This window comes from Diadema antillarum, unplaced genomic scaffold (genome assembly GCF_040938485.1).
Source record: "Diadema antillarum isolate AM-2024a unplaced genomic scaffold, OU_Dant_1.0 scf00000062, whole genome shotgun sequence".
Classification (NCBI taxonomy): Eukaryota; Metazoa; Echinodermata; class Echinoidea; order Diadematoida; family Diadematidae; genus Diadema; species Diadema antillarum.
Genome location: NW_027270951.1, coordinates 323874 through 351209, shown reverse-complemented (window position 1 = coordinate 351209; position 27336 = coordinate 323874). Strand labels below are relative to the sequence as shown.

Genomic DNA, 27336 nt, shown 5'->3' with positions numbered 1-27336 from the left:
GAAAGAACAACATTAAAGGGGATGAGTCTCCTCAACAAATAAATGTAGATTCAACAACTGAAAAAAAAAATGATAAGTGACCTGTGTGGTGAAAGTTTGAGCAAAATGGAACAATCCTTTCAAAGGTCATGACTTTCTATTATTAAAAGTTTCACCATTACCACATCCTACCTTTTCTTGATGGGAATGCTACAAAAGTTCATGATGTCACAGAGTAGAATCATCTAGAAAACATATGAAATTTGCAAAATCTTAAATATCTACAGAAAAAAAAACCCACATCTGCTATCCTGTTACTCAGATGTGTGGAGCAAGGGTGTACATGTATACATGCACATTGCACATATTTACACAAACACATCCTTTAAACACATTGCTCTGTGAGATCTGTGGGGTACACCTTTGCTTGCTCGAATTCTTCCACAAACCAAAGAGCTTCAAGGACTGAAGTCTGTGCTCCACATAGCAGCTTGTGCATAAAGAACACACACAAACACTATCACACACACACACACACACATACACACAAGTATAAAAAGGTCAGCTGGAGGGGGGGGGGGGGGGGTTTCCCTTACCACGCTCCAAATCATCTGGAAGGCGCTGTCCTGCATCAGCTCTGTTAGAGACTGCTGGAAATCCAGGCTACACAGCACTCCATGGATCAGGGTTAGGTTCAGTGACTCAGGGCTGACAAAGAACAGCTTGAGTGCCTCCTCGCTGCACAGTGTTTCATTCCACTGACCGCTGATTGCCATTTCCAGAAGCTGAAAGGAAAAAAACATGCCACTCTCAATTTAATTGGATTCAATTCAATTCAATTTTAATCGCACAATTAAAAACATTACAGGAATTTCAATGCAGGATTTTTACTTATGTAAGTGATGATGGTTTTAAAAAAAAAGAACAAAAAAAAGAGAAAAAGATGTGTTCACAAGTAGCATTTACATCTTGGATAACTTCAAGATAATTCTATTTTTTTTTATTTTTACAGGTATTGTAACTTGTACAATATTGTTTAAACATGATGAAAACTTTCAAAGTTATTCTTGATTGTTCATTTTGATGTTTACACTGCTATATCCACCAGCTGAAATAGTTGAAAATCTAGAAAATTTATTCTGTTAAAATGTACATATCTGTGTTTTTCATTTTCTACAATTCCATTTCAAGCAGCAGAAAGTTAAAAAAAGAAACTAGCCACTTTCAGTGTTTTTGCTTTTTTGCACAAATCATCCCTTTGAATTCTTCTGTTTTATAAGCATGCTTTGAAATTCAGAACATAATTCTATATCCATTTCTAATTGAACAATGTAGTTTGTCTTGGTGTTAATTGCTGTTACATGCATCTAAAAAGAAAATAGCGATTCCAAAATCTGGAGATTTTTTTGAAATATATTCTGTCAGGATGTAACGAAATGGTTAATTTTTCAGAATCAAGAAGATTTGGCGCCGCTAGCTGTCATCAACCTCCTCACACATACAAACCAGACACACTGCACACACAGACACCTCAAGCAAATAAATGACTCACCGCTTGAGGGTTGATTTTTGCATTGATGATGGCAAGTATAATCTCTGGGTTGAGAGGGGCGAGCGGAGTCAGGACCTCCACCAACTGATCGGCATCTGGGACCAGGGAGGCTAGACTTATCGGTTCCATGGCTGGAGTGGGAAAACAGGATTATACAAAATTGTTCACGTTAATCTCTCTTCTCTCAGTTCGTACAGAGTAGCTGCAAAACATTTACAAATTGCACTTGCAAAAACAACCAGGGAGATTCTTGTGAATAATTACCGAGATATCTGCTTCTACATGCATCTCAATAAGGAAATATTGTGTACCTCTACTTATGAACCTTGATGAGAAAATATATTCATCTTAACAAGGAAACACATGAACCTGAACATGCAACTGTTTGTACATGTACATGTATACACCTCAATGAGGAAATATTATGTTCACCATGATGCACCTCAATGATGAAATGGAGTATGTACCTCAATATAAGCACTTAAATGACAAAATAGATATAGATCAACATATCTACATGTACCTCATCATACATACCTCAGTGATTATATGCACTTCAACATATGCACCTGAATGAGGAAATATACCCTGTATATACCTTAACATATGTTCATCTATGAGGAAAAATAATCCCTAAATTAGAGAGACTGCTAAATTCTTTTGTTAAGACATCGAGGTATCTCGTCCGTCCAGAGCTCACCTTCTGTCCTGTTCCAAAGGGGTGTGGTGTACTGGAGGACAGTGGTGATGATGTCTAGGTTGGCAACGAAGGCATCCCAACCTGGCGTGGCATTGACAAACATCCTGTCGATGTTGTCCACCAAAGTGGAGAACTCCTTGCCGAAGGAGTCGAGAAATCTTTTGAAGAAAAAGAGAATGCCATTTGTGTCATACCATTTAAAAAAATTAAATGCAAAAAAAACAAAAAACAAAAAACAATGGGACCCTCTGCAAAGATAATTTTAAAATAGTAAATATATCCAAATACAACTTCAGGGTATAAAACTACACCTTATTTCCAACATCTTATAGAACACCCCAGAATCCAATTTGCTAAAGTGGTCAAAGAGAAATGAGGATCTTTGTTTGAGCATGTCAGGAATCCTTTCCCTCCATGTTCTGTCCATTGTGTTCACACATTGATATGTAATACTTTCCAAGAGCATCCAAGTGCTAAAGTTGGAAGAAACAGACCTATGACATGCTTTACAATGATCCATATTTCTCTGTTACCACTTCACCAAATTTAATGGTGTTTTCTGCGAAATATACGTGGTAGGTAAGATGTTATAGTTTTAGACCTTGATATTGCATTCAGACAGTTTAATCATATTGAGAGTTATCAATGCGAAAATCCAATTGTGTATTTTGGGGGGAGGGGGGAGGGGGACATACTGCATAAATCATCATGAAGCAACATGTTGACTGCAAAGCAGTATACACTGTATCAACTGACACTTGCCCTATGCATGGCTCATTTGACTGATCTACGTACATCAGAAATAGTCCCAGTGCATCAATTTCAGCAATGACATTTGGTGAGAGAAAATAACTGAACTGAAATGATCAATGCCTCTTCATAGCATCGAGAAATATTGAAGTATATTTTCTGACATTTCTCTTTTGTATTTACTTTGAATACTCAGGGCATCTGTCAGTCACCACAATCAAGAGGAGCAACTTTATTTTCATACATTTAGATTCTTCAAATACCTTCAAATCTGATTTGAAGACCTATCCCAGATGCCTTTGAACGTTTCTACAGATAAATGGTGCTATAAGAATGCTGTTTCGTCATCATCATCTTCATCATCATCATCATTGTCATCACACAAAAACTCAAATATCTCCAGCAAAGCTGGTCTTCACAGTATGACACCTGAAATATCATCCTATGCAGTCAGCGAGGCCATATAATCTTTGCTTTTTGAAGATATCCTCAACATATATTGCAATTAATGAGCAAATGTAAAGAAAGTGTAATACGTTTCAGAGACTCACCCCTGCACACTGGTCAGGTCCAAAGATGCCAGGATCCTCTCAAATTCTGAAACCCAGCCAGTTAGATCGTCTGATATCTGGAATGCTCTCAGCTCGGCAATAAGCTTTGGTTTATAAAACAGAAGAAAGAGACAGGAAAATATTTAGTGGTGGATACAGTTTATAAATTCAAGTATTTTGTATCATCATACTGATACACTACAAGAATGATTTTGTGAAGGAAAAAAAATTTGGCTCAGAAATATGTGTAATGTTCACACATAAAGCAAGCTGAATTAAATGTTAAAGAAAAAAATTCGATTTATTTTAAAACATATTCTGTATTTTAGAGGAAGAAAGAAACATTATAAACAAAATATCTTAACAACATTTTGGATGGAGGCTCTAAATCTGCAGATTTTCAAAAGGAAAATGTTTGCCTTTGTCTCTCCCCTAGTAAAAACAACTCATATCAGCTTTGTATTTGATGTAAAATCAACTGGATTATTACAGTGGCACTCAAAAGTATCTGCTGTTACATTTTAGTTGCTTTGAATTTTTAACACAGCAAACAATTACAGTTAAAATCCTTGCAAGGATTTCAGTTTACATTTGTGGTCCAAATCTTCCAGGTCGAGTTTCTCTCAACTCACCAGAGAGATGAAGTGGTCGATTCCTTCCCCACGCGACAGCTGAGCAATCAGGTTCTCGAAGTCGACCTCACACAGCGCCCTCTGGAGTTGAGTCAGGTTCAGGCCGGCGGGCAGCTCCAAGTCCAGTGGTAGCAGTTCTTGACCGCAGAGTGTCTCGTTCCAGCTGTTAGTGGTCACCACCTCAATCAACTGCAAATCAGGAAGGAAGGAATTCCGCGCAAATGACATTTCTGATTGGTGGTTGTTGCTATAAATCATGTTGCATTATGTTATTGTTTGTTTGTTATTATCATTGTTGTTGTTCTTGTTGTAACAGTTGTTCTTGATGTTGCTGTTTTTGTCGTGGTCATATCTCACCATCATCACTGTCATTATCACCTTACCCTCATATTGTATGCGTATATTTCACATAAATGTACATTCTGTATCCATTCCAATTAGAAATACATGTATCTTCTTTTTTAATGGAATATTTTGTTCCTTGTCCTCAACATTTTGTGAACTTTATATACAGAAGGGTTAATTCTCTTTCCAGTGTGCAAAAAAAAACCCAAAACAAACAAACAGACTCAAAGGGGATAACAGTTGTTCCCCTGCTCTTCAAGATATGGGCGTGTCCCTACCTTGCTGGGGTCAATGGGCATCGTGATCAGCTGGTACACAACGTCCACCGGCAGTGCCAGGGTGTCGCTGAGCACCAGGGCCAGTTCGGTTGCATTGGGCACCAGCATGGCTAGGGAGATCTCGGGAGTGGCTGCAGGGACATGGAGTAAATTGAAGATCATTCTCACTCACAAAACCAAGATTCTCACACGTTTTGTGATGGCATACATGGGTACATGTATATAGTGCACACTATACACAGACCCAATCTACCTGTGCCTATACCGTCATAACCTGAGTAAGCCGTGACCTATCACCAAAAAGTGCTCTCAACTGAATCAGTTCCTTGGTTGTAGGAGTACAGATCAATGTACTGGTGTATCATCAATTAGCTACATTCTAATTGGCAAACATAATGCATGTCACACTTTATGAAATAAAGAGCATAGTTACAGACATTCTGCATGTACATGTCGATATATAATATTGTGTACTTTCATTTTTGTTAACCATAGTGAGTATATTTTTACGTAGCTTTACATATTGTTTCAATGATAGATGAAACAGAGCATACATGTGCATGTATATTATTAATTCATTCATACATGATACCTGGGCAAAATAATGTACAATGTATATGTTTATCACTTAATGTAATCTCTCATCCTTGGAATGGTAGTGACAAATGCCAAAAACAATGACAAAGAAACAAACATAATGTCTGCAACTGAAGACCTGTACAAGCTTACTATGTGAATATCTTTGTATGGGTGTGTGTGGGTGAGTGTGTGTGTGTGTGGGGGGGGGGGTACAGAGTACTTGTTCATTCAAGGTACATTCAGTTCACATTTCTGAATCATTATTGTATAGGACTCACCCAGGGTGGTGTTTCCGCTGACCAGCTGTTCGACGGTGGCAAAGAGCAGGTACACGTTGGCCTTGTAGACTCCCCAGCCGGGCAGACTGGACAGCTGACCGTCAATCAAGAGCCACGTCTCCATCAGCTGGGTGGTCAGCTCCTCGCTCCAGCTGTCCAGGACAGATTCAGGGCAGAGAAGAACCATAACATTATCTACACATACCGCTGTATCTCATCTCATGATTCAATAATTCTGATTGGTTGAAATCGAGTGCATGACCTCATCACCTGCACGCATGCATTTTCATAGTATCCAAATTTTCTTCATATATATATCATTTCATAAATTCTCAATTCTGATTGGTTGAAATTGTTAGTACGCAGTCTTGGAGTATCCAAACTTCCCCTACAATGTATACATGCAAATTGTTCACATTACATTAATTTTTCGCATATTATGTTATATGTCATGCTACCTTTGGCCAACGCATATTCTAGCAACCTACAGAAATATCTTCACAATTTTCTCTCCACATTTTGAACATGTTGAATCATGGGCTTCAATTCATTAGTGGTGCTTCCTTGATCTGAGTGTATATGTACATGTTCCATCACATATTCATCTGAGCACATGTCTGTGTGTGTGTGCAGCATGCACTCATAGTTTCCCGGCAGGCATATTCGAATGGATTGGGCAGCATATGACTCTTCTGCAAATGGATGAAAATATATGAGTATAATGCAAGTGCACAGCACGAATTCAAGAACCCGCAAATATGTTTTGAGCCGCTCTGCACAAAAAATGAATCATGTAAAAATACTAATGTTAACATTAGTCTGTCCCAAATGGCCCCACAGCACTAAACTGCCCCTCTATGATATGCACATGTTATATAATTTAAATGGAAATGTGTAACATACATTTACTGTAAATACTTGACTTCCATAGTGCAAGAGGTGTCCATGTCCAGTGTGATTGTAATGCAAACATCTATGGCAGCACTGACATTTGAACTTTTACTGTCTAGCTAGCATGAGTGCGATCATGCAAGTATGATTTTATCTAGTTCTATTTAATGTAGATGTAGACACTGCTTCTATTCAGAGCATTGTGAATACTATTCCCCCTGAGGATCTTAACTCCATGTTATGATATTCGGAGAAAGCTCCTCAGGTCATAGCATGGAGTTGAGGCAACTGCAACGCTGAAATGTAAACGCAGTCTAGAGTATAGTGCTGTTGTCTAAAACATAGGCCTAATATTAATATTTTCAATATATATGGATATCACAAGTAACAGGATCATCTTGCATACTGCTGACCAGCATAAGAGAACACTCACTCGGTATTATTTCCAGAAGTCAACCCAAACTGGTCAATCAGGTACTGGGTCAGTAGCTCCTCGCCATGGGCAATGACTTGGCTGAGGTTGAGCTGGACAGCAAACGCCTCCATCAGCTCCCAAGAGCCTGCCAGGTTGGCCGCCAGGAGGTTCTGCTCTGCGGTCTGGGCCTCCCAGTCAAACTCTGAGAACAGGGGCTTGGTCGACGCGTTCTGCACTTGCCCAAGCTGTCACAAAAAATGTATTTGTGTAAATTGCGTGTAAGTGCTACAAAATCATTACTCTGTACTGACTGAGGACAAATGGATTTTGTTCAAACATGTGTTTTCTCATGGACAGCTGCCCCAGTATACTCTGGACTAGTCTTCGACAAGTTAACAACAGCTCTCACCACAACATCATTTGATACATTTCAGGAAGTGACACATGTTTGAAAATATTACATTTTATTACATGCAGCTCATTTCCTCCCCTGCTATTCGTCCTACTTCCTAATAATCATGAAGCCTTTCTAGTGTCTCAGCGCCTACCTCATTAGCTTCCTGCATGCTGCGCCTTGAGCACATGCTCAGAGCACACCTCAAATACATGTATGTGCACCCTGAATTCACTTGTTTGTTGGCCCTATATGCATCATCTGTCAGAGAAATTATTCCAAAAAACTCCTGGATCCTGACAATGGTCCAAATCAGTAACTAAATTCAACCATCTGTTCCATGTGTCAATATCAATTTTCTCAGTAAATCTTCATTTAATTCCATTTCCAACTTTTTGAGACAGTGAGACAGACAAACAGACAGACATACAGCCAAACAGACAAATCAACTCCGGCAAAGCATAACTGCATTGGTGGAGGTAATGATAGAGTAATGTTCATGTGAAAGAGGTACTGACACAACATTGGAGTGTGAGTGTCACACTAAAACCTCACCCAGAAGATGATGGAATCGGCATCGACGTAAACGGACAGCTCTTCACGGATTGCGTCCCAGTCAGTGCGGCAGAACGTCTGCTCGAAGAGAGAGGCGTCAACACCTTTGTCGGTGAAGCCGAAGAGGTCATCCCGCAGGGTGGCATTGCAGAATGCTGCATGCCAGTCTGTGACTTGCATGAGACGTTGGGACTGGAAGAGAAAAAATAAATGAACACAAGTTCATGTTATGTTTTCTGGTTGTTGTTGCTGCTGTTGTTGCTGCTGTTGTTACTGCGGCTGCTGCTGTTGCTGTTGTTGTTGCTGTTGCTGATGTTGCTGCTGTTGTTGCGGTTGCTGTTGTTGGTCCCGGCGGTAGATATAGAAGGTGATGTCGCTGTGGTCGTGGTATTTGTGGTTGTTGTAGATAGTGGTGGAGGTAGATGTTGTGGTTGCGGTTGTTGCTGTTGGTGGCAGATGTCAATTTTGTTGGTCGTGGTACTGGTGGATGTCACTGTTGTTATTGCTGTTTTTGAGAGGTGTGGATATCATTGTGGTTGCGGTTTTTGTTGGTGGTGGCGGTGAATATTGTTGTGATTGTTGTGCTTGTTGGTAATGGTGGTAGTGAATGTCATCATGGTTGAGGTTGTGATATTACTGTTGTTGGCAAAGGCTGACATCGTTGTGATTGTCGTTTTTGCTTGTGGTGGATTCCTTTGTTACGGTTGTGGTGCTTGTTGCTTGTCACATGTTACAACATCATGATCACATGCACTAAAAGATATAAATCACTATGTTCTTAAAGGTTTGGACATCTCCCCGTATTTCTACTACTGTCTACCTAGTTATCAGAGAAGCCATACCTTACTCAATTACTCAACACTGCTTGGTCAGTTGCTGCTTTGTCTTTTAATCACACTCTGATCAAAGCAATACCACTCTCCTGACAGTCATCAACGATCATTACAATTCTTTCATTAACCCGTTGAGGACGAGTCCCGAGTACTGGTATACTCGGGCAGCGGTCTATGGGAAATGCGTGTTGTAACAAAATCAGCCCGTCCTCAACGGGTTAATCCTACAGAGGTATGTAGTGTGAAGAATAGTGGTCTCCGCTAGAAAAGCAACCAGCTATCATGGTTGCGGCAAGATCATAAAAACAAGTCTTCATTCAAGCTTGCTTGTGTCCAAAACTGTCAGATGATCAGTCTATCATGTTCCTAATCTGTGATCATTACACCAACTAGACAACCCTTCTGTGCATCCGACAAAAGACACTGCATCTTTAAAATGTGGGACTGAGCAAATTCTTGCTTCTTCTGTTTTGGAGTTGTGGGTACAGTTTCTAAACTGGTGAGAGTACTGTGTGCACAGCTTTGACAGGGCACTACAAAAGTACATGCCTGCTTGTCCCCAGAAAAGTAAGCAACATTGTTTGTCCCTGGAAACTAAAAGTCATCCATTTGGCATACCGTATGTCCCCCCAAGAAAATCACAACAGGACCCTCTGCAATGATATCTTTAAAAACAGTGAATCAATGCAAATACAAATTCAGGGTATGAAACTATAACTCATTGCCCACATCTTACAGAAAACCCCATTCGATTTGCTTCAGTGGTCAAAGAGAAATGAGGAATTTGGTAGAGGATGTCAAGAATCTATTCCCTCCATGTTCTGTCTATTGTATTCACACACAAAAGCATTGAAGTGCTAAACTTGGAAAAATCAGACTTATGACATGCTTTACAACTTTTCACATTTCTCTGTGACCGCTTAACCAAATTGAATGGGGTTTTCTGCAAAATAGAGCTAAGATGTTATATTTTAAGACCCTAAGTAGCATTTAGACATTTCAGTCATATTGAGTGTTATCAATGCGAAACTTTGATTGTAATTTTTTGGGGGACATACTGTACAATGTGAATGTGTACTTGCCCATGAACAGTTTGGAGGCTCTCACAGAAATTCCAATTATGGCAATGTCACTGAAAGAAAATATCTAAATTTTTCTTTTGGTCATGCCCTGCCAGGGGGCGTAGGCTTACCAGCACTGGGTCCATCGTGGCCTCTGAGATGGCAGTAATGAGGGCCACATGGTCAAGGCTGAGTATGGCTGTAAATAGCTCCTCTGTCTTGGTTCCATAGAGGGCGGGGATGACTTCTCCCTGACTCAATCCTGTGGGGTGGGGGGGGGGGGATATAAAAACAAAAGCATCTGTGAGGTTCTAATGTGCACCAGAACATACATATAGTAACCTAATGTCTAGGGCACTGCTGCATACAATATACAGTACTGTACGTGTATGCCATAGACAGTGATCACAAGATCAACTTTTATACAAAGTGGTACACTTTTCCAATGATTGTGTATCAATAGTTGATAACCCATACAGAAAGAGGTCTCATGACTATTGCAAACAAAAACTTCTCCTTAAGTAAAGCACTGTGCAATATTTCCTGTATTTGGTAAATGAGATTATTGCCCTGTTGTATTTCATGTTTTGAAGTGTTGTTGGAACTTGGGTTCACGATATCACAGCTGCGTCGTAGCAGCACTGCAACAGTTACTGTACGAGAAAAAGACACAAAAGCATAAGTGGTGAGTAGTCCAAGGTTTTTGAAATATGAATTATGTTTTCATCAAAACTGTGATAATGAGATTACACTACATACATTGTATTTCATCCAGACCCAGATCTACTACAGTATGTAGTACTAGACAAGATTATTACCTCCTGGTTGTTTTCACAATATAAAGGAAATAGCTATGGTATGGTGCCATATTCCATTCCCCCTCCACCATTCTGGAACATGGTGCCAGATTGTAGATATTAGCCTGTATTTCAGTGACAAGGTACAGGTAATTAATAGTACTTTGCAAAAAAATTCATCTGGCCTTATGAAATATGGCACCAGACCGTAGATATTAAGCCTTTATTTCACAAACAAAGAGGGAGTGACTAAAACAATTTGTAGTAATTTGAAGAAAAAAAGATAGCACACATTGAAATGGCTCACCAGTCAAGACTGCATAGACCCTGTTGATTGCTGTCATTATGTGCAGGCCTGCATTCTGGCCAGCAGCTGCAGGATAAATGTAATCCAGCCCCTGCGGCACCGTCGTGTTCAAAAGGCCCTCCACTAGCAAACTGATTCTAAAACATGACAGACAGATACAGCACAATGATGATAAGATGTTCATTTCCATCAAATCAAATTTTTTTTGAGCGTCGCCTGATAGTAGCAAAAGTAACAGCTCGCAAAAGATATTGCTTCTCATACCAAAAACAGTGGCTGATCCAGAGGGGGGTGCACCGGGAGTGAGCCCTTTCTTTATCATTTTTTAAAACAAAAGAAATTTACAATGAAAAAATGGGGCGCATGCACCCCCCCCCCCTTAATTTTGTATATGCGCCTCCCCTTTACAGAATTCCTGGATCCACCCCTGCAAAAATGCCCATCTATCACTAACAAGGTGGGAAATCACCAAGTTACAATGTACATTTGTACTATGATAAGAAACTCTACTGCACATTATAGAATAGCAGTCATAACATACATATTTCAAACTAAGAAGTACTTAATAACTCATTAACTGTGCAACTGTTTGCCTTTAATACCAACAGAGGGAGACTCTCCCACAACTTGGGAGCAGCATACATTACACGCCCTCTCACCAAAGGTGACAACAACACAGAATGGCATGAGCACGATTTCAATTCAACTTTTACTTAATTACTACTTATGATAACACCAACAAGACAACACGATAATAAAACATGCACCTTTAACCAGATGCCAGTCTTGAAGCCTTTGAGTACTTACTCTCTAGGAGACATGCTTGACAGCAGTGATGTAATGTTTTCAAAGGACCTAAGAATGAAGAAATTGATAAAAAGAACATTATAACATTGATGGCAATCTATTCAGCTGTAACACACAGTTCCATACAAATCTCTAGTCAAGTGTCATTGTGACAAGTACTACAAGGTTTAACAGCATCAATATTTTTCATTGTTATTATTATTGCTGAAACACTATTATGACAACATTACGATTAGCATTGATTAATATTCAGCAGAAGCAGTAGCTACAATCTTTAATATTTTGCCATAATTGTCATCATTGTTATTAATTATACACCAATTCTCTTTTATTATGCTTATCATTATCATTGCTGGAATTACCACCACTACTACCACTGATATCATCATGACTGCTGAATACACTAGTCTATTATTATCATCATCATCACTGCCAACACAATCATCACTACAGCTCATTTACCATTTTGCAGAAAAGTATCACAAGTACAATAAAAACACAAATGATTTCAGACATACATGTACACATTGTAATTGATCACGCACAATATCACTGCATTCAACTGCATTAGTAGGGCAGATATGTAGCAAAAATTGGTCGAAATGCTCACATCCGGCGGAAAGTATGAAATTTTGCATATAGAGGTATTTTGGGGCGCTGATTTCAAATATTGCCGGATCCAAGAGATCTGACTACGGGGTCGGCCGCCATTTTGAATTCCAATATGGCCACCATCACAAAACAAATTCAAAGATCCCTATCTTCAGTTCTGAATGACCTGTGGCACCAAAATTTGGAACACATGAGCGTTTTGACACATTGAATTTGATGACAGATTGATTTGGAGAGTCTGACAAACATCAAATGGCCGCCATTTTGAATTCCAATATGGCCGCCTCGACGAAATATTCAAAATCCCTATCTCGATTTCTAAGTGGTGAGTGACCCTGAAATTAGGTGTAAACAAGTATTTTAACATACTGAGTTAAAATATTAACTGATGTGATGTGCCTGACAAACGCAATGCCTGCTATTTTGAATTCCAATGTGGCTACAAAGACAAACATCACGACTAACATTCACGGGCATGTCAAAAAGTGCAGCGAAAAGGAAGCATAATGCACCTTTCACTGACATCACAATGTAAATACAGCAGCGCGCACTCTATCAGTTACAAACGCACACTCAATCAGGTAGCCTAATTTACAAACCCGAGATAGAGATTTTCAACACTCCAACATGGCAAATATGTATAAAAATTCAAATTGGCTGCCGTGCAGCTTGTAAGACGTATCAAATAAGTCTGTTATTAAAGTCATCATATAACCATGCTTTTATATATCAAATTCCAATGGCTAATGTCATTCAGAACTGAAGATAGGGATCTTTGACGGCGGCCATATTGGAATACAAAATGGCGGCCGACCCCGAGGCCAGATCTCTTGGATCCAGCAATTTTTGAAATCAGCGCCTCAAAATACCCCTAAATGCAAAATTTCATACTTTCTGCCGGATGTGAGCATCTTTTTCACATATCTGCCCCACTACATACATATGTCAAAATTCCAGGCATCCCTAATGCACAAATACAGTTTTGTAACACTAATTGATTCCTTGAGGTGTCTGTCATCATTCAAAATAAAGATAAAACAGTCCTTTCTCAATGACAGCTCTGCAAGCATAGATTCCTTCCTTTTTCTTGTTTTCTTCCTACAACTGTATTACTTTTTATCCTTTGAAAAACTGCAAGTAAATCAAAATGTTTAATCAAAATGCGGATGGAGCTAGCCAATGGGCATGACAACCAAACTCACCAAGGCATGTTCCAGGCATCCGCCATCTGTGCAGGGGTAAGGGCTGGCAGGAAGGCCATGAATCCAGTCTGATTGAACACCAGCGCCCACTTCTCCAGGGCGGGACCAAGGCGCTCGACCTGCCCAAGCAATTCGGTGTAGAGCACGGTGGAGGCGGTCACGTTCCAGTAGAGTGGCTCACTGCAGTTGAACTCCGCATGGAAGGCACAGTTGAGCTGACGTGAGAGGAGAAAGAATGAAAGGGCAAGAGTATCAAAGTCAGTGAGCTCTGAGACTCAGAGGAGTTTAATTTCTTGGAAAACAGCAGGAAAAGAAAATTATGATTGGGAACAACATGAGCAGAAACAAGACTATTGTATGATGACACACCATTTGCTCTTGCGACAATTGCTCCCATCTTATTGTCTCCAAGAACTTAGGGTTAGGATTAGGGTTGAGATAGGGATTTAGTTTGATGTTTAAGTTTGAGGGGAAGAAGAGAAAGAGATGGTGGAGGAAGGGTTGAAGGGAACTGGAGGAGGGGCGAGAGGGAGAAGGGGCGAAGGAAGAAGGATAGAAGAGGTAAAGAGGTAAAAGAGGAAAAGATAAAAGATGGGGTAATATACAATTTGTAATGATAATAATAAGATCTTATTAATGCAGGGAAGCCTCTCCAGTGTTGCCACTGCTCTACCAGAGGGCCCTGTCACTATTATTACCCTAGCATTGCTAGGTACCCATTTATACATCCAGGCTGTTTGATGAGAAGGACATGGTGGGTAAAACATCTTGTCCAAGGATGTAAGCACTGGGTGGGAATCATACTTGGGTTCTCCGTTGGGGAGTCTGGAGACTTATCCACTATGCCACAGCGCCCTCACTGGAGGAGGAAGGACAAGGGAGGGAAACACAGGAGGAGAGAGGGCGGGGGAAGAAGAAGCAGACATATTTAGAGAGAGGAAAAGGAACAGGGCCCCCATTTCACAAAATATTTTCAGATAGCAACTCTTGCTGAAATGGCAACTTCTGAAAGCAACAGCCAATCATGGATCTGGATAATCTTGTCATTACCATGACAACAGCTATTCCAGCAAAACGTTTTCTATGAAATGGAGCCCAGGAGCAGAAGGATGAAAGCATGGATGAGAATAAGGACAGGTGGAGGACGAGAAGGATGATGATGACCACGAGGAGTAGGAGGATGAGGAGATACATAATTAGGAGATGAGGAGATTACAACTGCGCAGACTTGAAGCACTACTTGGAGGTGCGCTTACCAAATACTGCAGTTCCTCCACTTGCATCAAGTCCATGAACTCCACACCAAGAAGCCCGTAGTCCACTCCACACAGGGTGCTGTCCAGGGCCTGGGAGTCTTCTTCCGGCAGCTCCAAGAGGGACTGGCGGAGGGTGGCATTACAGAGCAGCATGATGGAATCATCGATGTCTGCAAGGGCTAATACCTGGTGGTGGTGGTGAGAATCACAAACATTGATTAGAAAATATTGATATCGTACAAACTCTCGTCTATGCAGCAACTGCAGTATCACTTGGTGACAAGACTATCAGTGCAATATCTCGACATCTCTGTGCACTACAGTGATGTTTGTGCACATGAAATATCAATTCTTCGGTTGAGAATGATAAGGGCATTAAGTTGCAATAAAACCCATAGTGTTTGAGACAATTTCAAAAGCCCTTCTCATTCTCAACAGACAAATCTTGGTGGCGTGCCACTCTATTCTACAGTTCATGGACAGTGCAATCTCAAGAAGCGATAAGAAAAGATTGTAAATCAGGCCCAGCAATGATTCAAAGTGAATTCCTGAAGCACAGTTTTCACTTGACACCGACACATTCTACGCAGGTTCTCAACAGCATGGCTTAAACAATTTAAAACATTTACGTCCAAGCATACAATTGTACATGTGATACAGAAGATACTTTTGTGTATGCATCTGAGTATGCACATGTGGGTGTACATGTAGATAAAGCATAATGTTAACGCTTTAGCAGTACTATTCCACAGAGGAACAAGCTCATTTTGTAAGATTTGAAGGCCTTCAATATCTTGATACACAGATTCCTTTTTTAACTTTTGCTCTTTTCTTATTTTCTGCTCTATTTCTTCCATCTGATTGAAGCATGTTAGTTCTTGGGGCACTTACATCGTACTACGTCATGTTTGGACTATTGTCTATACTCTACATTTGCACACACCTGAATCTATCATTTTGAATCACATGAAACTTATCCACACTTTGTATGTTTCAGTTGCCTTCCCCTCCCATACCCATACACCTCTCCCACAACTGAATACGACATCACTCTAGATATTTGTGAAAATTTTCTGACCTTTGCTGGGTCTTCATACGCCTCCGCGATGGCTCCCTGAATAGCGCCACCTCGCTGCGTGAGGAACACTACGCCTTCCAAGAACTTTTCAGTCTCACCACCGTACATGGGAACCTCCTCGTAGGCCAGCGCTGTTTATGAAAACAGATAAAATGCCATGTAGCGGCATTGTGCTTCTACGACAAGTAGGGAAGCTGCTTGCCATACAAAGTTTTGAGAGATCATGTAGCTGCTAAGCACAATGAAATACTGCCAACAAAAGAATATCCAGCAAAGATGCTACGCATATTAGACAGGTGGCTGCTGTACACAAGGTCTGACAGACATCATTCCTCTGTGGAAGAGTTTGTAGTGACCACTATACACACATGGTCTTTTAAAACAGGTTCAATTGTAGATTTGAAGCAGTCTATACATGAACCTAGACTTTCATAAATTCTTCTACAAGATGGGTAAATACATGAGAAAAGCATGTCAGAAACTCTGGTAAGTGATTGCAAGACTCCAGCATGCTTTCTAGTTGAAAGAACAGTATTAAATTTTGTTTTTAAGATATGCATAAGAGTCGAGTATCCAGAAAAAAAGAGAGTTCATCGTATATACAGTGAAAGTGTTTGAGCTTGCACTCAGCCGATGTGTTCTACATTATGAAAAAAATTACTGAACTGGGCTCTACCACTAATCGATTTTCAGACATGATTCATGAAGATAGAATAATAACAATGCAAGTACTGGATATAATCATAATTACAAAAAAACAAAACAAAAAACTACAAGATACCAGTATGATATACTCACAGATGACTGTGTGCAAGATGATAGTGGCATCTTGAATCATGACGTCCTGGGCAAGTTGGAAGGCATAGAGCTTCTGAACCTCGGGAATCTCATCCAAGCTCTCAAAGATTGATTCAAATTGTCCCATCAGACTGTTAATTGTCATAAATGCAGAAAGAACACCACATCTTATTCAACTGTTCCATTGGCACTTAAGTACACATGTAAACCATGTATAGGGCAGTTAGGGTCAGTTAGTTTTGTACACATACCTCTTTCAAATACATCAAATTGAAGGTTAATGTGAATCATATAATGCTCAAACAAAATAAGCACCATCGGAAATTCTTTCAGAGTCCTGTCATAAATACTGAAATTGAATTGCAGGTGTAACGCAAAAGGTCTAAACGAATTCATAAACAATGGACCCACAAGCCCTGTACCTTTTGGAGTTAAAATAACTAGTAAATGCTTAAATTTTTATTGTAAATTGTATGCAATTAAATTTGACATATTTTCTCTTTTTTGTGTGTGTGTTATTTCCATAAGGGGATAAGTCACTGTTTTAAGCTCCCAACACCTAAAGAGCAATTACATAATTTATTTGATAATTAGAGATTCTTTGAACATGTGATACTATGTAAACTTGCTTCTTTTTTTCATAAAGAGGAACATTACCATGACTGCTAACACATCATAATCAGGGAGTTTCCAAAGGGCGATCTATTAGATACTTGCATATTATAGACTACTCAAAAGGTGAAAATTGATTGAAAATCAGGGAGTACTATTTTATATTTTCTTGTTGACACTGGAAGAGATGATCAAAATTTCCTCTGCCGAAACAGGGAGACTTGTCAGTTCTGTATCATGGCTCAACAGAGGGCTTTAGATTTAATGCGCGGACGTTTGAGACGAAGATTGCGCTGGACGTTCTCCTCTCTTCCTGCGTCGTGCTAAAAGTAGCTATAGATTATGCAGAGACGCAACCTATAAAGAATGAAATGGCGCCCCCATACGATGGGTGCATGAAGTAGCTCTCTACGTCATGAATTGAGCGGACATAAAAATAGCCCAGAAGGCGTAGTGAAAAAGTCTGGCGACGCATGCTATAAATAGATCAACTTGACGCATGTTTTAGTGCAAGCTAAGAACATTTTTTTTTCTCTGAACGTCCCTGTTGTGAAAATCTAAAGCTCCCTAGTATTGATCTAAGCTAAAGAGAATCTGTTCAAAGTGGCACGCACAAGTTGCTCTGGAGCTGGGGGGTGGCCGCCTGCTGGAGTCGCATCAGCATGGCAAGCCACTCCTCCGGTGTGCCCGTAATGTTGAGGTTGAGGTCGGCGAAGTGGGCCCCCAGGTCGATGGGTTGGCTGAGAGCAGCCCAGATGGCATCCTGGAGTTCTTGCTGCTTGTGCAGGATGTTGCGGAAGGTGGCATTCTCAAAGTAGTGGCTCAGAGCCGGCGATGACACGTTGGCCGTTGTGAGGACAAAGTATGCCTCAATCTGAAGGGAGAGAAACCAAAGTACAGATATCAATTACATATGAAGAGTTTGTTCGCAAAAACCGATAAGTCCATTTTTGAAGATTTTGAAGTACGGTCTCTGTCATAAAGTACAAAATAATACCTTTTAAATGATATATCGGTCACTACATATAAAGGTACATTTTTTAAGTTATGGTCAAAAGAAGCAAACATTTTCTTATTATTCTCTTTATTTCTCTTGACCTTTAATCACAAATATCTCAATTTGGCAAATATGGCCAAACTCTTCATATTACCTTCCACGGCTGAGCGCCCTGGACACTTTTTTATAGCATTAACACCTCCCCTCCTCAAGACTGAAGCACTCATAGACTCTGTGCAGGATCCACTAGGCTCCCATAATCAATGGCTTAAATGAATTCAACTCAGTATACTATGCTCATCAGTGATCATTCCTAGCAGAAGGTAGTTAACCTGCTAGAAGTGACAGGATAGAGCAGTATAAAGCTACTCCAATACCATAACAATAAATAGAATAAAACAATAGTTCATATCAAAGGATTAATCAATTCAATCCACTTTATTTACTTTCATGTTCCATTACTTGTGCCCATGTGCATTTGAGATGATTAAAAAGTATGTTAGTTGTAAAATGTTTGTTACACTGTAGTTGCTGCAAAAGTACAGCAAATCTAGAGTGAAAACAGCATCACAAAGTCTTCACATATTGAAGATGCTCTGTTATAAAAAAATATGTGCCCCAAGGGGGAGAAATACATGTACACGTACACATTTCTCCTGTACAATTAAGTTGCTGAACTGTGCCAAATGTAGCTAGTGTTGATGAGAGATGATAGATGTTGGTGTACAGCAGACTCTCTTTATAACAAAGTCCTCGGGACCGGCAGTTTTCTTTCGCTATATCAAAATTTTGTTACTGAACAGATAAACAATAAAAACACATAGGGCAGATAATGTTTCAGCCTGAATTTTTACTTCGCTGTTACCAGAATTTTGTTATAACCGTGTTCATTATAACAGGAGTGCACTTTATTTTCTTTGCTTTTCCACCCCCCCTCCCCCCACCCCCAGCTCACAACGCACACTGACACAAAATTGCAGCTTACAGCATGGGCAACGTCCGGGAAGATAGACGCCCCTATATAGAGGACGCCGTCTAGCCAGGTTGCATTGACAGATAGCTTGCACAGCTGCTCCTGGGCGTGGGCCACGTCCAGACCAGCCGGATACTCAATGAAGTCTGAACAGAAGACTAGCGCCAGTTCCCCTGGAGGCAAGGCCATCAGCTCCTGTACGACAGGAGAAATAGTTCACACGAATGATGTACACATGTACAAGAAAGTGCTATTTGTGAGGTAAAACCTGTTGATAGCAGCCACCTGTATTAGTGGCCACCTGTTTTAAGCACTGTAGAGACATTGCATGTTAACACTTTGCATATACAGCCTGTAGAGGCAAATAATGGGCAATACATTTCCCTGCATATTAATCTACAATCATAGTAGTTGCCACAGACTCAAAACGGACTCATATCCATTGGTGTAATTAGACGATATCTTTCTACCAGAGTCATGCATCTCTTCTGGAAGAGGACAAAGCAACATTTTTGACCAAGAAGGAAACAAGATATGATTGTCCACTGGTCTATAAAGACCACTTAAAATAATGACCACAAAAAAAATGAAAGCATGTGTGTGAGTATATTGTGTAATATCTACTCATTTTGCAAAGTTCAGACGATATTAGGATAATCTGAAATGTCTTTACACAAGTTAGGCAATGCAAAGTACACAATCACGAGAACACAGGAAAACTACAATTATTGCAGACGAATCACAGTAAGCAGTCATGTGATATATGAATGGGGTAAATAGTTGCATGGACAATTTACGTTAAGGATATGTATCATTCTTTCATTAATTATACATCCACCATGGATTACACAGTATGTTTTACCATTCTCTCTGGACATTCTTGCATGATGTATGATGTATTATGATGTATATTCCCGCCTATATATTCAACTGTCTATGCCATCACACTATATTATGTCTATTAAAGGCAATCAAAAAATTGCGCTGACATGAAAGTTACATGGAGACTATATAATGCCAGGTGGACCTTACCTCAATCTTTGCTGGGTTGATGAATGTGGACAGAACAGCCTCTGTGACATTGGGACCCAACTGAAGGAGGACCTCAATGGCTTCACTGTACGGATTCAACAAGAGTGGATCCAGGAAAGTGCCATCTGTGGTTGAGAGGGAGTAAAACAGTTACAGTCTCAGGCGCATTGACCCATTGAGGACGGTTTGATTTTGCTACAACACGCATTTCCCATAGATGCTTGCCCGAGTATACTCGGGACTCATCCTCAACGGGTTAACGGAAGTCTCAAAACTGTCAAATAGAAGTGTATGATAATCATTCCAAGCCTCAATTGCTACATCGTACACAGATACTGCAAGAAAGTGGTGGGATGGGGGGGGGGGGGGGGTACAGAATCATATTTAAAGATACATTGCATATCAAATAAGAAGCTGATATGACTACTTCAGTTGTGCTTGGTGAGGGCAAATTCCAAACAAAATGTCTCTCATCTGGAGGCCTGAAACATTTTCCTTAAAATCTAGAGGGACTGTTGTTGTTTCAGCATGAATCCAAAACGCTGCGCAATATATGAATGATGAAACCAAAGCGTATCTTCCACATGGATGTATCAGTGTGAATTCAGGATTGAATGTCTGTCGGCTCACAGCTGTACACTGTATGTGATGTGTCAAGCGCATTAATGATATGCAATCAAAATTTTCTTTCTTAATTCTCAAGCTAAATCTAGACCAGTTCTGTGCATTTCTGGTCTGTACATGTCCAGACAGAATCAATTCATCACAAGCAACCAACAATCATTGCCACTCCCATGTAAAATGGGATCAACGACGAGGCATTGCTGTCACAGCTTGTTTGTGTTACAATACCTTGAATTTTCTGCCACATGGAGATCTGTGCATCGAGGAGAACGGACTGGATGGCGAGCTGACGTCGGACTTCATCCCACCAGGTACTCTGCATGAACATCCCCTCAACCATTGCCAAGGCATCCCCAAGTCTGCCAGAGGAGAAACATAGACAGAGATGCACCTTTGATATGGTCAGTGCACTTGCTGACAAGAAAACAATACATTAACCCTTTGCAACTGATTGACAAATTGCCCTACATCGACGTAAATAAGCACTGAATTGATCAGTGTTTTTCGTAGTAGCCATGATAAAAAATCATGGGCGTACATACTCGAGCAGGATTTGAACCTACGACCTCCTGATCACCGGACAGGCGTCATCTCCACTAGACCACCGAGCTTTCGCCCGAAAGCAAGTGTTGGTTCTAATCCTTATAGCATGCAGCGGGTACTGCTTTGTTATTCAAATTCATGATTTTCTTCCGTCGAGATGTTTTCATTGCAACTGATTGACAAATTGCCCTACATCGACGTAAATAAGCACTGAATTGATCAGTGTTTTTCGTAGTAGCCATGATAAAAAATCATGGGCGTACATACTCGAGCAGGATTTGAACCTACGACCTCCTGATCACCGGACAGGCGTCATCTCCACTAGACCACCGAGCTTTCGCCCGAAAGCAAGTGTTGGTTCTAATCCTTATAGCATGCAGCGGGTACTGCTTTGTTATTCAAATTCATGATTTTCTTCCGTCGAGATGTTTTCATTGCAACTGATTGACAAATTGCCCTACATCGACGTAAATAAGCACTGAATTGATCAGTGTTTTTCGTAGTAGCCATGATAAAAAATCATGGGCGTACATACTCGAGCAGGATTTGAACCTACGACCTCCTGATCACCGGACAGGCGTCATCTCCACTAGACCACCGAGCTTTCGCCCGAAAGCAAGTGTTGGTTCTAATCCTTATAGCATGCAGCGGGTACTGCTTTGTTATTCAAATTCATGATTTTCTTCCGTCGAGATGTTTTCATTGCAACTGATTGACAAATTGCCCTACATCGACGTAAATAAGCACTGAATTGATCAGTGTTTTTCGTAGTAGCCATGATAAAAAATCATGGGCGTACATACTCGAGCAGGATTTGAACCTACGACCTCCTGATCACCGGACAGGCGTCATCTCCACTAGACCACCGAGCTTTCGCCCGAAAGCAAGTGTTGGTTCTAATCCTTATAGCATGCAGCGGGTACTGCTTTGTTATTCAAATTCATGATTTTCTTCCGTCGAGATGTTTTCATTGCAACTGATTGACAAATTGCCCTACATCGACGTAAATAAGCACTGAATTGATCAGTGTTTTTCGTAGTAGCCATGATAAAAAATCATGGGCGTACATACTCGAGCAGGATTTGAACCTACGACCTCCTGATCACCGGACAGGCGTCATCTCCACTAGACCACCGAGCTTTCGCCCGAAAGCAAGTGTTGGTTCTAATCCTTATAGCATGCAGCGGGTACTGCTTTGTTATTCAAATTCATGATTTTCTTCCGTCGAGATGTTTTCATTGCAACTGATTGACAAATTGCCCTACATCGACGTAAATAAGCACTGAATTGATCAGTGTTTTTCGTAGTAGCCATGATAAAAAATCATGGGCGTACATACTCGAGCAGGATTTGAACCTACGACCTCCTGATCACCGGACAGGCGTCATCTCCACTAGACCACCGAGCTTTCACCCGAAAGCAAGTGTTGGTTCTAATCCTTATAGCATGCAGCGGGTACTGCTTTGTTATTCAAATTCATGATTTTCTTCCGTCGAGATGTTTTCATTGCAACTGATTGACAAATTGCCCTACATCGACGTAAATAAGCACTGAATTGATCAGTGTTTTTCGTAGTAGCCATGATAAAAAATCATGGGCGTACATACTCGAGCAGGATTTGAACCTACGACCTCCTGATCACCGGACAGGCGTCATCTCCACTAGATCACCGAGCTTTCGCCCGAAAGCAAGTGTTGGTTCTAATCCTTATAGCATGCAGCGGGTACTGCTTTGTTATTCAAATTCATGATTTTCTTCCGTCGAGATGTTTTCATTGCAACTGATTGACAAATTGCCCTACATCGACGTAAATAAGCACTGAATTGATCAGTGTTTTTCGTAGTAGCCATGATAAAAAATCATGGGCGTACATACTCGAGCAGGATTTGAACCTACGACCTCCTGATCACCGGACAGGCGTCATCTCCACTAGACCACCGAGCTTTTGCCCGAAAGCAAGTGTTGGTTCTAATCCTTATAGCATGCAGCGGGTACTGCTTTGTTATTCAAATTCATGATTTTCTTCCGTCGAGATGTTTTCATTGCAACTGATTGACAAATTGCCCTACATCGACGTGAATAACAAAGCAGTACCCGCTGCATGCTATAAGGATTAGAACCAACACTTGCTTTCGGGCGAAAGCTCGGTGGTCTAGTGGAGATGACGCCTGTCCGGTGATCAGGAGGTCGTAGGTTCAAATCCTGCTCGAGTATGTACGCCCATGATTTTTTATCATGGCTACTACGAAAAACACTGATCAATTCAGTGCTTATTTACGTCGATGTAGGGCAATTTGTCAATCAGTTGCAATGAAAACATCTCGACGGAAGAAAATCATGAATTTGAATAACAAAGCAGTACCCGCTGCATGCTATAAGGATTAGAACCAACACTTGCTTTCGGGCAAAAGCTCGGTGGTCTAGTGGAGATGACGCCTGTCCGGTGATCAGGAGGTCGTAGGTTCAAATCCTGCTCGAGTATGTACGCCCATGATTTTTTATCATGGCTACTACGAAAAACACTGATCAATTCAGTGCTTATTTACGTCGATGTAGGGCAATTTGTCAATCAGTTGCAATGAAAACATCTCGACGGAAGAAAATCATGAATTTGAATACATTAACCCTTTTAAAATATGCACCCTGGTACTCAGCTTAACCCGTTGAGGACGGTTTGATTTTGCTACAACACGCATTTCCCATAGACACTTTCCCGAGTATATTCGGGACTCGTCCTCAACGGGTTAACTTGCTATTAAAGCTTTATCATCAGCTTTGAGTAATCTATCCAAACTTGACCTGGCTGCAAAGTTTAGCGAGCCCACTTAGGTGTAGTCTTTTGCCAAAGCCCTCATCTTGTTGTATGGTTGTGAGTGAATGGGGGCAACAAAGCAAGCTCAGCTGAGTTGGACAGTGTGGGGCCTCGCGCTGTCATGCACGCCTGGCCTCACTTCGCTCATCCATAATAGCCATAGATCATAGAGCGAGAGGGCCTTGTCAAAAGACTAACTCAGGTGTAACAATGTGCCTTGAGTCCAACAGAAAGGCTACGTAACAACAGGGATCGGGGAGGCTTAGGTAATCTCTGTTCATGGACAGTTACACTTTTGTAGTTTCCAGATACTTGTGTCTGTGCTAATTGGTGAAGAATGGAAGGACTTATCTGTTTGTAGTATTGGAATTTCATAGTGTTTGAAGACACCCTCTTACATCATGGTGACTTGGTGGGGTTTTTTTCCCTTCTCTCTATTTTGTTGGTCTTTACACAATATGTATGAAACTGGTAGCATGTTAGATCAGGCAGCTCAGTTTTATCACATAAAAGCAGACTGAAAAGAAAAGCTACTCACATATCCACAAATGGTGCTCCAGTTTGGTTGGAGAAGAGTCCTATAAGGTCAAAGATCGGGGACAGCTGGTCGAGCTGAGTGGTGTTGAACCCGAAGAGGAAGTCGCGGAGGAAAGGGGGCAGGTCGTCGAAGAGCTCCCCCAGCTGCCCAGTCTGGTTCAGCAGGGACCCCAGGATGCCGTTCAAGTCAAACACAAAGCCATTCTGCAGGTCGGCCAACTGGCATAGGGCAAAGGGAATATAAAAGGAGAATGTAAGAATGGGTGTGAGCTGGCACACATAACCATGAATATAAGGGTCTAGAAAGCTTTGTCTGAGCACGGTGGGGTATATAGTGGAAGAGGAGAGTTTTGGGGGGTTTTTTTCTCACGGACACTAGTGCCATGCAGCTTAAAATAGCAATGCCACAGGAAATCAAATCATCTGAAACACACATGAGTAATTACTTGGAAATAACTAGAAATATCAATGAATAGGAGAACATGTAACTCCTTCAGCAAAAACTGAGGGATTTAGCTCAATCCACAACATTTTTGCAGATTTTTCATTTTGATTAACAAAAATGTTGCTACCATGGCAATACATTATTCAACAATGACAAAGATGTGTTTTGCTCATTCAAAGAAATCACACATTGGTCCCTTGTGCCAAATTTCATGCTATCAAGATAAATTGATGTTTGAAATAAGGGCAAGATGATTTTGCTGTTCATGCCGCTGAAAGGCAAAGCAACAGGAATACGAAAAAGTACTTCCATGGATGACTTAACTAAAGCCATGTGGGTAATCATGACTGGCATTCAACACTGCACAAGGCTCAGATTACTGTATCCAGATATGCACACACATTTTGGTCCCCGAATTTATATATCCCTGGCAGCATTTCAAACCTTTGAATTTTCATGAACAATCAAACCTGCAATGAAAATTTTAATCTAAACCGCCCATTCTCACATATAACATTACATTTTATGAATGCAGATGTGTGGTACACTGTATTGGAAAATATCCTAAGGCATTTAACCCCCCCCCCCCCCCACACACACAAACACACACACTGGTAAATTTTATAGGATAAATATACAATGTAGTTATCTTCCTTTGAAATTCATTCACTGGCATTCTGAACATCAGCACAGAGGAAGTTCTTGCAAGAGGTATGGATTATTTCATGGGGTCAAGAAATAAAATTACCTCTTCTAGGACAGCTTCAAGCAGCCTTGTGGTGTTTCCTTTACACAGCGCTCCCCTCAGCACGGTGTCGTCCAGGCCCTGTGGCAGGGAGAACAATGGTTCCAAGCTCACGTTGCCATGGCAATAGGCACGAACCAGGGAATCGGGGTTCCTGAGGAGGTCGCTGAATGCTGCGAGCTGAAGGGAGGCAAAACACAAGGGTATTTCATTTAAAGATATGTGCGTGAAGTCTTGTGAAGTGCAGATATTGCAAGATGTAAAGCTCGGATGTGTGAATGACAGTACAGCTGAAAGCAAAACAAAAATTGTGGTAAGCTACAATGTAAAAATGAAAAAAAAAAAAAAATGAAAATGTTGACTTAGACTGAAATGAATTAAACATAAGCATGACCTTTGATTACTCCACTTTCAGGGACATGAGCTCTTTTATTGAACAATATTCAATCATCATGCAAGCTTTGCAAGGAAAATATTACACAATTGTACTCTTTTACATAAGATTGAAAAGACACAAGGAAGAATGGGGGGGGGGGGAATGATTCAATAGCAATGAACATTAACCCTATTTTAACTCAACATTTCGTGCCATGATTCTGCAACGCCCAAAGATTTTGCCGCGTCGTTTCATGACTTTTTTCATTGAAGTCTCCTGCAGATTTTGAGACCAAATTTGCGACGTCCAGGTACATCGTTCTGAAGTTACGCAATGTTTTGCATATATGCATGTCAACCTGAAAACACCTCAAATTCATGATTTTGTGTGCAAATCCAATGCAAATTGTGTTTTTTTGTTTAATTGATACATGCTGTAAATTATATTATTTCAACTTTTGAAATTAATCAATTCTAATGTAGTTAAGCTTGAAAAAGTGCCTACAACAAATATTAGCAGAAAACAAAAGGTCGAAAAAACAGTAAAATACATAAGAAAACAAAACAATAAAAAACAAAAGAAACTGATTTTGATTGTGCTATTCTTTTACAAGAAAATTGTTTGATGTGTCTTGAGGAACTCTGACACGAAAATTTAGCAATCCTTCATTCTTTTTGATGGAGTTATAGGTGAAAATATGATTTCATGCGTAAATTTGCATAATTAATTTATTACAAAATATAATATCAACATTTTTCTATTGTATGACCATGTAAGCTTGTAGTTGACATCCAGCTCTATGTTCAGGCAAAATTTTGCGGTGATCGTGCGATCGGCGGCTGAGATCTAAAGGGGGGTCAAATTGACCCCCCCAGTAAAAACTTGGTCTCAAAAAGCCCAGTTAAAATAGGGTTAAAAGCTTTCAAAAAAGGAATATGGAGCTGGAAGGCTTCCATACACTGATGGAAGTATTCTTGCAAAAACCCAACC

The 27336-nt window shown here is 40.5% G+C and overlaps 1 protein-coding gene across 1 annotated transcript in view; it reads right to left on the bottom strand.

Moving 5' to 3' along the window:
• The window catches only part of LOC139716165 (uncharacterized), a 172228-nt gene that overhangs the window by 102054 nt on the left and 42838 nt on the right, over window positions 1-27336 (bottom strand). The window contains exons 11-32 of the mRNA XM_071627725.1: window positions 25974-26150; window positions 24782-24999; window positions 21117-21247; window positions 20265-20389; window positions 19245-19427; window positions 17877-18136; window positions 16651-16781; window positions 15853-15983; window positions 14775-14960; window positions 13519-13733; window positions 11705-11752; window positions 10898-11034; window positions 9925-10055; window positions 7900-8091; window positions 6969-7195; window positions 5645-5796; window positions 4788-4918; window positions 4165-4353; window positions 3533-3636; window positions 2232-2389; window positions 1532-1662; window positions 576-764 (exon numbers count right to left, since the gene is read on the bottom strand). Of these exons, the coding sequence (XP_071483826.1) occupies window positions 576-764; window positions 1532-1662; window positions 2232-2389; window positions 3533-3636; window positions 4165-4353; window positions 4788-4918; window positions 5645-5796; window positions 6969-7195; window positions 7900-8091; window positions 9925-10055; window positions 10898-11034; window positions 11705-11752; window positions 13519-13733; window positions 14775-14960; window positions 15853-15983; window positions 16651-16781; window positions 17877-18136; window positions 19245-19427; window positions 20265-20389; window positions 21117-21247; window positions 24782-24999; window positions 25974-26150 (3546 nt within the window). The remainder of the gene's footprint in view (window positions 1-575; window positions 765-1531; window positions 1663-2231; window positions 2390-3532; window positions 3637-4164; window positions 4354-4787; window positions 4919-5644; window positions 5797-6968; window positions 7196-7899; window positions 8092-9924; window positions 10056-10897; window positions 11035-11704; window positions 11753-13518; window positions 13734-14774; window positions 14961-15852; window positions 15984-16650; window positions 16782-17876; window positions 18137-19244; window positions 19428-20264; window positions 20390-21116; window positions 21248-24781; window positions 25000-25973; window positions 26151-27336) is intronic.